Below are 11834 nucleotides of genomic sequence, written 5' to 3' on the forward strand. Positions count from 1 at the left end.
TTATTAACTTAAAAGTAATGATAGCATATCATTCCATAAATATTTAAGCATAAAATGTTGCTTCAGACTTTCTCTCATGCTCTTTAAATTAGGTAGTAGAGAGCATGTGACCAATATAAAAATAAAAACTTTCCATTTGTGTAGAGTGAATAATAATCAGTTCTCAGTCAAGAAAAAGCAGTGGATAGATTTCAGATGTTGACAAGTATCATTTAGCACATGCGCTGATTTCTCATTTACTCAACTACATATAAACTGAATCCCACATTTTTTAATACATTTCTGGCTTTTTTTTTTAACCAGTCATGGTATGACTTTTCTCATTTCCTCGTTTATCAATGTTAAGTCCTCTGATAGAATTAATAAGGGTGAAAAATTTGGCAGGTTGTTTTGTATTATGTCCTTGCTTATAATACTGGACAGGGCCAATCACATGAATAGAATTTAAGTATGACTAGAAAACTAATTGCACATGATGAAATAGAAAACATTTTTGCACTCCAAAATTTTAAAGAAGTATCACTGTTTTCACCTTTGGTATTTGTCATTCATTAATGAAAAGTTTCCTTTTAGGCTCATTTTTTAGCTCCCTCTGGTGCTTGGAAATGGCATTAACTTCCAAATACTTTTCATTAAAATACATGCATGAAGTTTTGTTAAAATAATTGAAGTGGACAGACAAATGTCCAGCTCCCTTGGATTCAGGCCAAGATAGTTTGCTGTAAGGGAGGACACAGTGTCTGTGGTTTATTGAGAGGTCTTTAGAAGTGAAACAAATACATAGGAAGCAAACTGTGGTATAGGAAAATAATTGTGTCTAAGAGTGGAAGACAGGATGTGAGCTTCTATCATCAGCCTGTAAATTCCTGTTAGGGATGGCTGGGCTTCTGAGAAAAACAGAGAATGCAAATACACTGTCTTTTTTCAAAAGCTTACTTTCAATAAGCAATATATGAAAGTTTTTAATGAAAGATTAAATACTCTTCCTAGCATTTGCTGCTCTGCTGTGTAAAAGTATACGTTAAATGTGTTGTTATTTACAGACTTTTGAATAGGAGATTTAGTTTGTGCAATCAAGATGTTAAGAAAAGAATTCCAGGAATAGCTCTCATTGTTAATGTATCCTGAACTGTTTTGGAAAGCTGTGACTAATCACTGCTGGTTTTTAGATTGCTTTTCAAGAATGTGCCACTTGCTTGACACTTTCCTTTCACAGTGACTTATCTACTTTAAACAGGACTCTCTTTTCTAAGTTTTCTTTCAATTCTGCTCATCTCTAGTTCTTTTTAAACACAATATATGTTTGTTTTTTCCTCATTTTCATTCCTGTTTCTTTGATTCCTGCAGAACCTGCAACAAATAAAGCAGATTCAGTCTTTGAGGCACATAAATGAACGGCTGGTGACTGAGAATAGGGCCTTGACCCGAGTGGTTGCCAAGCTGTCAGGGTCCTGTAGGCAACTGCGCTCTATGGACTTGTAATTTCTTCATTCTCCTTTGTGTAGCCAGGCAGGTGTTGACATTCAGTTTGTGCTTGGGTAGAATTTTACTATTAACACTTGTGTGTCAGAAACTGACTTACTGCTGCTCGGCTGTGGAAGTGTGGCTAAAGCATGGTGTCTGGTGTGCCAACCACAGGTGTTGCAGATGTGTTGGTATGGTGTGGCATTGTCCTTACTAGCAGCCAAGCTTGTCCTCTCTTACTTAAAGATAAAATGGCAGTAATCCAGGAGAGCTTTCACATGTTAAAACCTTGGCAACAATCAAAAGGATTTGAGTTCACATTAGGATACACTGAGGTCACTCCCTTGTTTTGATGTTTAAGTAAATGCTCAAATAGATAGAATTACCTCTAGTTTTCTAGCAAATTGAAACTAACAATTGAGTTTTCTTTCTGCAGAATAGAATTTATACAAATCAAGTCTCAAGTAAAGATTGTTTGAGAAGTGGTTTCTATACTATGCATTCCTGAACAGTTGCTTTATAAACTTTGTTTCTTGCATTTGTGTGTTGTAGTGTTTAGAGGGGACCAAAGTCTTTCCTTTCAAAAATGTATCAGAGTTTCAAGTCAATTAATATTTTCACTTACTAACTTCCCGTATGGTTCTTGCCAATCCTTATTTTTATCTAAAAAGCTTAAAATACCCAGTTTTAGCACTGTTTTAAGTTTATTGATTTATACTGCTATCTATGTAGGCCTCCCAGTCATGGACTGGAATCCTTTCATACAAGGACTGTACAAAACACAGATACAAAAATCCTGCCTAGTGTGTCAGATTGGTTCATACTAGGTCATCTGGTTCAGTCCCCTTCTTTTAAAGGTATGAAAATGTTTGAGTTTCATCTTGGAAAAAAATGCCATTTTATTGTAATTTCTGGTGTTGTAGGGCTGTTTCAGAAACCCACTGAAGGGTCAAAACTTCTGTGAGGAGCAAAATTTTGTTTCATTCCACACCAAATCTATATGCCTTTCTTCCTCCTTTTATAGAACAACTGTGTAAGGTAGAGGTTTCACCAAACTTATAAGATCTGTAAGTGGAAAAACCAACATTTCCTTCTGCACAGTGACGTTTGCTCAGTTGCTTTCCCTTGCCTGCCCTCCTTCTCACAGAGAAGCAAGGGAATGAACATACGTTTTTTCGTTCTGCTCAGAGTCTGAAGACAGGTTTTCCCCACTAAGAAGCATGAAATAAAGAGAAGGTTAGTCCTTTGTCTTCTGTCTTCCTGGAGTCAGTCTAACAATAGGATGTGGATAGAAAGGTTGTTCCTGGTCCAGGCCCTGCATTTCACAGTGTTCCCTTGTTTTAACCCTTGCTGACTGAGTCAAGTCAGCTCGCTGACCTGGCTGAAAACAAATCCCTTTATTTGTTGTATTACTTGCTCCATCTCACCCGGCGTTGTTGAATGACTGTACTAACACACAGAGAGCAGCAGGAGCACACTGTACTGCTGCATGAGGAGGGAGAGCTTTCCATTTAGGGCAGCCCATTTTACATCAGCTTCAGCTAACAATGTGGTTTTTCAGCACAGCTGAGCTAATCTCATGACTGCTGTCCACAGCCACATGTCCATACACTCTTTTTTTGCTAGCACTGGCATTCCTTTAACTGTGGTAAGCCAGTTCAGGATGTTAACCCCTAGAAAAACTATACAGTATTCCTTCTTGTAGGGGAAGTTCTATACAGCAAATCATTGTGGAGCCAGAGGATCTGAGTGAGCAAAAGAAAAGCAGTGGAAACACAGCAGGGAGGCTTGACATTATGATGGTAGTTTAACCATAGCAGTGTGCCTGAGTAATCTGAACAGGTACCTTAACAGTTCTTGAGCTTTTTTGTAATCTTGATTTACAAAGCTGTTTTATATATAAAAATTGTTGAATCCTCCAGCAAACAGACATTATTATTAGTGTACAGATCTCAGTTTGCTCCACTTATGTCAGGTGATTATTGAACAATTATTTGCTCAGTGACAGCACTGTAAAGTCACTAGTCATATAATACTGCCAAGAAAAATAGTACTTCTGTAATCCTATTCAAGAATTTAATAATAGGAGGATTCTCTACTATTTCAGTGAGAAACAAATTGGAATTGAAAGTGTTAGGTACAGTATGTAAATGTAATTTTACCAACTATACTCCAGTGCCTCAGCACATTAAAAGTGTATGGTGTCACCTCATGAGAAGTTGAGTACCACAGAAATGCACTGCTTCAAGAAAATTGTACAAATGTCTGACTAAGTTTAAAGTATGTGGGGATTAGTATAGATGATAAGAACAAGTGTTTAGGTTACTTGAACTTGTCCTTCCTGATCAATCTCCTGTTACTCATAACTGCTTTTCCCCTGACAGTCTTCCCTTATTCTGAGCAGACTCACAACAAAAGAGAAAATCTTAATACCTATTCTACCTATTAGTTTAATCAGGATTAGACTCTATCTACAGAGATTTGCAGGCATATAATGGTACTGGATTATGTTCAAGCTCTAAATTTGAACAGCAGCTTTTTTGTTAAAAGTACTTCACCACAAAATATACCAGTCTGTGGGTCTGCCTCTATCTAATTAAGCATTATTGGCTGCAAGTCACTTGTCAGTGAGTTGAAAGAGGACTGTGATGTTCCTGGAATTACTTTGAGGTTTCATTGGAAGGTATACACGACAACACTTGCTGAGTTACTCAATTAACAAGAACCAAATCAGACTCCCTTGCTTCCTTGTGCATGGCTAGATGAAGTCTGTTATGATTTCACCCAGAATCTTTGTTATGAAGTCCCTAACAGAATGAAAAGGAGAAAGGGAAGGTGTTGGTTGCTTTGCCTGAGCAAATGGCGGTTTCATTGTTTGCAGGTACATGTCATAGAACAACCCTGGGTTTATCCTGGTATTACAGGTGTGTGCACAAGGGCACATTACACGCGCCTGTTACCTGGGTATGACCCCCTAGCACATGTATCTCTGACAGCAGTAGTTTTTTACAAGCTTAACACAGATAATACTTGAAAATTGCCAAGTTTTTGCTTGTGTTGCCCAATTTTAAGCACTTTGACATGGGGTTTGAAAGTAGTCAGCATTTTACAGCACTTTCTGTTCAGAGCACAGCTCTTACTTGACTGTAGTGGAAGCTTCTCTCTGACTCTGCAAAGAGATCGGTTTAGGTGGCTTGCCCTGAGCTCCACTGTGGTGCAGAGGTTAGCAGAATGATTTTTACTGTGGAGGCCACATTTGATCTTCTTAAGATCTGTTACCTTCACATGCTCTGATCTTGGCACGTAAATAAACTACAGATCCTATAACCTCAGTCATCTTCAGTGCACCATGGTGTTTTACTCTGAGGTCTGCTGTTTGGTGAACTGACTGTGGACAGAAATCCTTTGGAGGAAATGGGTAAATGAGGCCTCTAATGTAATGCACGGTTAATTAACTCTGCATTTTTTAACCTTCTCAGTTCTTTCTGTTCCATTTCAATCCCATATAATGGGGTTGAAAGTATAATTTTGCTTGAATAAAAGGAAAACAAAACTAGTGGCAAGGAATTTTCATCATTAAATACTATGTAGCAGTTGTTACATAGGTCACTAGCTGGACTTAGACCTCTTGCATGCACTTACACCCATGGTTACTGAATAACCACTTTGCAGGAATAGGCTGTTCCCTCCTGTGTAAACCTGCTGCTAGGAACCATACAAGTAATTTAGCCATGAGTATTACAGATGGTTTGTTATCAGTGTGTGAATGTAGATATGGAGAACTGCTGAGATAACTTCTGGTTTCTCTGACAAGTTATATTCTCCCAGTAAAAAACTCTGTGCACTGACTTGTCCTCTTTTCCTGTCTGATCCTGTCCAAATCTCACCTCATTTGGCTTCTGCCTTCCAGCTTTTGTGCTTGTGTGTCACCTATCTCTTGTGGCAACCTTAATTTGCCATCTCCTAACTTGTATGCCTGGGTATGCAGCCTGGTGTTTCAGTGATCTCTCTCAGTGATCTGATCTTGTGTGAACCATGCTATTCAGGGATATGATCTCAAATTATAGGCTCTGTGCTTCAACATGAGTTTGGAAGTGGTTGGGAGGTTAATGCTATGAGCTAACAGGCTGAATCACACTGTATCTGATGGGGATGAAATCATCCAAGAGCACAGTGGTAGATATGCCTAGCCACAGCATGTTTTTTTGAAACTGCACAATTGCAGCATAGACAAGCCTCTTTAAATTGTTGGTAATTAACTTTGTTTTGTTTTGTTTTGCACTGAAATTTGAAGCATTTACTTTCCTCACACTACGATAAATGCTTTTGTTAGAGGCTTTGTCATCTGCACCAGAGTTTTAGTGCATCTAGTCCAAGCAAATGGAAACTCCTAATCTGTAACTCTTAACTGCTGTACCATGCTAAAAGGTGAGATTTTCCTCAACTGCTGATATGAGGGGGGAGAACTGCTGAGGTGCTTAAGCTGAATAAAGATTTTTATCCCCAGTGCTTGTCTAGTCTTGCTGCTTTTACTTGAGGTACAATAGCAAATAACGATCATGTTTCATTTTTCATAGATGCTACCAGACCTGAAGGCAGACAACCAGAGGCTAAAAGATGAAAATGGGGCCTTGATCAGAGTTATAAGCAAACTTTCCAAATAAAGGGTTTACTGCAGCAGCAAATAACGGTATTGCACATCACTAGTAACTCCAGTGGACCATAGTATGGCAGTCACTGGAAGTGTGGGAAGATCCCTTGAAGACTGTCATTTTCAAATATCCTGCCAAACGCCCTCTTACCTGTGTGTTTTTTTGTATCAAGATCATTGTTTCTGTTAAAATGCAGCTGCTGAGAAGATAAAATGACTGAGAAATCTTGTTTACAGCTACAGCATAATAAGGAAAGTGTTCAAGGCCAGATATGCCTCAGATATTTAACCAGTAAGCCTTAGTTGTACATAAACACTTTTACATCAACAAAAGCTTTCAGCTCTCACAGAAGACAGTTACTCAATAATGTTTTTGTTGTGCCACAATTCCCAGGTTTTTTTTCTATACTCAGTTTTTCTTTAAATCTTAAGTTTGGATTTTTTTTTTCCCTTCTAATTATTCATGTACCAGATTTTCTTGTACAGTGTTTTCACAGCTTTACCATTTGCAGAGACCACACACCCTTTTAAATTACATATTTGTGTAGCTACCTAGAGTTGTATTGTCCAACCACCTGGAACAGAGATGTTTGGTGGAACATTTGCTTTCACTGTTTGTGCAATATGCATTTATTTCCTATACAAAATGCTTTAAAAGTCAGTTGAAACTAGAAATATTTTAAGAGTCCTGTTTTATGCCTTTATTGGTCACTTTAAAAAAAAAAAAAGTTTGTAGTGAAAGATGTTAGATCCTGTAATCGTCACATTCATTTGAGCAGGTACTGAGTGATGCTGTATATATAAATGTGTACTGGTTTGATTTTTCAGACCACCACGTGGCATGCTTGAATATATTTCCCTATTGCAAATGTCTGTTATTGCAAATTAGGCTACTCCAGAATAGTGTGTTTAACAAAGTTCATTAATTTTTATGGTATAAAGAATTTAGACATTGTACATTGTATGGAGCCCTATCTTTACAAAAGGTCTAAACTATATAAAATACTTTATTATCTTTTCCTCCCTTTTTTTTTTTCATTTGATAGTGTTCACCATAATAAAAAATTGCATAAATATAACTGCTTCACTACATTTCACATACCTGTATTTATCTGAGTGCTGTCCAAAACTGTTGTGCTAGCCAAAGTAATGTACTAAATCATTTGAAAAGCATAACCCATTACACTCACATTAATGTTTATATGCACTGTTGTTGCCATGTGAGAAGGCATCCAATTTGATAACACCATCATGTCAGACCATTTTATACATTTCAGTGGCCTTTAAAAACAAAAAAGTACTTAAGTGAAGATCGCTTTTGTTAGAAACAGCTTTTATATTTTCACTAAACCATTCAAAATACAACATCCTACTGGCACATAGTTTATTGCCTAAAACCACTGAACAGATCAGCCATCAAAACAAATTGTACATTGTAAAGCTTGTAGTAGCTATTGTATTATTGATTATATTGTATACTATATTAAATGTGAATTTGTACCCCTTCATTTAAAAAGGTCATTGTGTTCTACTGCCTACTTGGGGGCGGGGGTTAGTTTTATGGGGGCAGGATATGTTTTGGTAAGGAAGACATGATGTCCTCTCTGTTGATTGGTTTTTTGAAGATGTAAGGTTATGCTCTTACTACCAAGCTCAGGATTCTTGATTTTAAAGGTACACAGTTTCAGATATCTTATTGTAATTGATCTGTATGAGAGGTGGATCTGAACCATAGGGACTTCCATTGTCTTATGCTAACATAAATAATTGAATGGCTGCAACGTATTGAGTTCTGTTACAAGACAGTTAGGCATACTCTGGATTATATTTGGTAAAGTTTGGGTGCCTGTGAATGATTAAATACGTGTTTCTAATATTTTAGTGTTTTATATTTAGGTTATTTATTCTTTATATCTAAAAAATGAATGGCTACTGTGCTATATTGATTTTATTGGTAGTACCGAGCAGACCTTGTATCTGCATGAAACTAGTTGCAAAACCCACTATTTTGGAAAAAAAAAATGTATTTTGACATATACAAATAAAATGAATACAAACTATTTTAAATGTGTGCAAGTTTTACTGAGAAGACATTGAAATTTGTTATTAACTTAAACCATGTTATAAGTTTGCTATTTAAATTCTTTGGTGGGCATTTTTCATTCATTGCGTTACTTGGATGCAAAGTTCAAGTACCTTTCAAAGATTGTAATCAAATTGTGATTATTTGCACGTCATTGTACATGCACATCTGTAAATGCAACAGTAAAAATGCCATATTTATGCAATCTGTAACAACTTGGACAAATGTTTATATATTTTACATAAACCTGTCTGTGTGCAGAATCTGAGAACCATTTCTTACGTGATAATAACTGAATCTCACAAAGCAATTGCTAAACTCGTGGCACCTTCAAGTTATACTGATCATGTGTTCATCAAACACATCCCCAGAAAATCCAGCTACCACAGAGAGGATATGGGAGTGGAGAAGTATTTAATTATTTAGGAAATAGTTTGCATATGAGAATTATATTATTGCTGGCTGCTGACTCTGGCAAGCTTCCTTAAGCAACTCATGGCTTAAATGATAATTCAGATCAGCAACTTAGATCTTCATGGGACTGGTCACAGTGTGGAAAGGAATCTTTAAGTCCCAGAATTAGCATCAAATGCACGTAGATGCATGGAAGTCCCTGGTGCTGGATTGCTCAGAGGCACAGGGCATGCCCAGAACCAGCCCCAGCCATAGCCAGGGAGGAAGGAAGGGAGTGCAGATGGGGAGGCAGCCAGTGCAGCAGCGTGCAGGGAGGGTGGGGGCAAAGGACTGCCTGACTTCATGGCTCCAAAAGCTCCAAACTGGCTTAAATTACCTAGAAAAAAAAATACTCTGGAGCTGGAGCTTCATTTTTTTCCCCACCTCCTCTCCCTCATCATAAACAATTCCCTCTGGAATTCCCCAGTTCCTACTACAGATATCTTTTTAGACTTTTGCTATTTCCTTGCCAGATTCCAAAAGGAAGAGTTCTAATATACTCTCTAGGTTGGTGCATTTGTTTGCTCAGCAGCAAATGCAAAATATGAGTCTGGGTACTTCTCTCCTTTAGAAATGCCTTCCATGCTAGACTGGCTTGTGCTCAGATGAACATTAAAGCTGTGGGTATGAATCTTACCTGTTCGGTGTTCTTGGCCAATCTAGCTGTCTGTTAATGGTCTTCTAAGTGTAAATGTGTTGTCACAGACTTCTCTCATTTCTTCTTTATAAATTGTACCTGCATTAGGAGATGTGCATCAAGGGAGAAATTATTTCCTTAACCTCTATTGCACAGAAGTGGGCTCTATATGAGAGGGCTCCTACCCCTGCTAGTTGACTTAACCATGTGGTTTATAGTCAAGAGTGAGGGCACCACATAATGCCAAGAACTTCCCGGGGATGGTAGACAGGAAATCTACACAGAGAAAAGCAGGTGGCATGAAGGAAGTAGGCCACAATGCCAGACATGGAAAGGCAACACCATGACCGAAAATTAACAGTTTGCATGGAGCAAGGTAGGGGACACATAAGAACAACATTGGTTTGAAATCAGAGTTAGGTCCCCATCACATCCGAACTCCTGCAGTGAGAAAAACAGTCCAAAGTTAGACATAGGATGAATTGTGCCTTGCTGCTGGCTTGTACACTGCTCAGAGGAGGTATTAATTACTTGTTAAATGAAGCTTCAGTGATGAAAATAATTGTTACACTGACTATTACTTGATCTGAGTGGAAATGGCTTGACTCTTCATAGATGGCCCTTCAGAGTTTTCTTTATGGGCATCTTGAGGTCTGTAGCACACCAGCTCCTCTGGAAAGGAATGCATGCCGTTTTTTGCCTCCCTTGGGTTGCTTGTGGTCTTGTGGCAGAAGCTTAAAGAGAGGTGGCCAAATGTGCCGCAGTGCAGTACAGCCACAGGACCCAGGAGTTCCAGCTGGACCTCCCCAGAGGGCACCCAGGACCTCCATGGGGCCAGGGGTGCTGAGGGCTCTTGGCAGCTGTGGCCTCAAGCCTGTCCAATATAGAAGGTATAGACAGCCACATTTTTAGTTACACTGAAAATCACTTTTCCCCTTTTAGTGGCAGTAGCTTCATCATCTCTGACTTGACATGGTGCAGTGTGGGCAGTAGATAATTTTGACACTGTGCAAATGAGAGGTTAGTATGTTTTACAAATGAAATTTAATTTCCAGCTACACTCTGGAGGACTGTCACAGCAAAACACAACACAAACTCACTACATAATGTACAGTTTCAAAAAGGAAACTCCACAGCCATACAAACATTATAGACTATTTTATTTTTTTTTTTGTTAAGCCTGTTTTTACAGAAGGTGGAGAAACAATTGTAACTGCATTGTTGCTTTCCCACCTGCTTTGTTGCAGCTGTGCTGGTCACCTAAAATTACAGGGATTTTTCCCCACACAGGAATATCCAATCTGTTGAGGGACAGAATAAACTGCTCAAATTTTTCTGAAGAAGTTTTTGCTGTTCATGGTTATGTACACAATGTTCATGTTTAGCTATGGTGATTCAGCTTCCTCGAGTTCTTAGGTCAAAGCCACTAATAACAAGGGTAAGAAATGCTGGTGACTAGAGTTGTTTGCTTTACATTTGTTTTGATTGCAAGAGCAGCAGTTGGAGTTCGTTAGACAGTAGTAGCAAGTATAATGATGCTCTGCCTCAGCATAGATGAAGTAAGGCTACAACAGTCCTAAAGGTGACTGTACAGAAAGCAGAGTTGAAAAAAAAAACAACACAAAACCTCCCAAACCCAAAGTAATTTGCTCACACTTTAAAGGGAGAGCTGCTCCCACACTGATGAAGTCATCGGCTACTCTTGCTTGTGTCAGCACCTCCCCATTTTGTATTCCTGATTAGATAGGAAAAGTATGCAGCCTTTAGAGAAAGGAGGAACTGTTCATTTTTTCCTCTGAAAACATCACCTGTTGGATGTCTAGTGTTTCTGATCTGGCCCAGGGATAATTACAGCAGGGACAAAAGCCCCACATTCCAACCCTTAATTATTTCACCCTTCTTCTTTAGGTTCTGCATGTCTGTTTTGCAAACCTATTAAAGCTCAGCAGAAGCAGTTAGCCAATACAGCACAACTAATCTTACAATGTGGTCTTTTTCCTTTATTTGCTGAAGAAAAAAAACCACAGGGGGTGGTGAGTGAGAAGAACCTGTTCATTTCCTCACTACCATCTTTCTGCCCTCCACCCATTCCACTACAGAGTCCATTCAGCAGAGACTCACTGGGCTGAATTCCTCTTGCAGCAAACCAGTGCAGGGAGAAGCTGCTGCAGGTCTCACTGTCCTGTGCATCCCATCTGCCCACACCACCTCTGGTGAGATCCCTGGCATGGCTGGCTGCTGCACCTCCCCTTGTCTGCTCCCCTCCCCCCAAAATAAAACAGAACATAGCCCCGTTGCCCTCATTTGTGCCTACAATACACCCCTGTTTTAATGATATATCTCTACCTCAAAAAAGAACAGGCCTGGTCTGAGGGAGCTGCTACATGCCAGCTAAAATAAAGCTACTGCTCACCTGCACCCCAAGCCTTCCAAAGAATAGAGCATAACACCTTCATTACATCAGCTGGTACAAAACACACATTTACACAAAACACACAGGTATATATACAATCTAGTCACTGCTCAGACAGAATATTTAATGAAAG

The 11834-nt window shown here is 38.8% G+C and overlaps 1 protein-coding gene across 2 annotated transcripts in view; it reads left to right on the forward strand.

Moving 5' to 3' along the window:
- Window positions 1–8175, forward strand: part of PPP1R12A (protein phosphatase 1 regulatory subunit 12A) — a 120676-nt gene extending 112501 nt beyond the window's left edge. The window contains exons 25-26 of one of the 2 annotated variants that reach the window (XM_051610062.1): window positions 1348–1509; window positions 6042–6118. In XM_051610062.1, coding sequence (XP_051466022.1) covers window positions 1348–1482 — 135 coding nt within the window. In that variant the 3' untranslated portion in view covers window positions 1483–1509; window positions 6042–6118. Of the gene's footprint in view, window positions 1–1347; window positions 1510–6041 lie in introns of both variants that reach the window. The other variant, XM_051610072.1, reaches the window with a different exon arrangement.
- The last annotated feature ends 3659 nt before the right edge of the window (window positions 8176–11834 follow it).

Source organism: Apus apus, chromosome 1 (assembly GCF_020740795.1).
Source record: "Apus apus isolate bApuApu2 chromosome 1, bApuApu2.pri.cur, whole genome shotgun sequence".
NCBI classification, from domain to species: Eukaryota; Metazoa; Chordata; class Aves; order Apodiformes; family Apodidae; genus Apus; species Apus apus.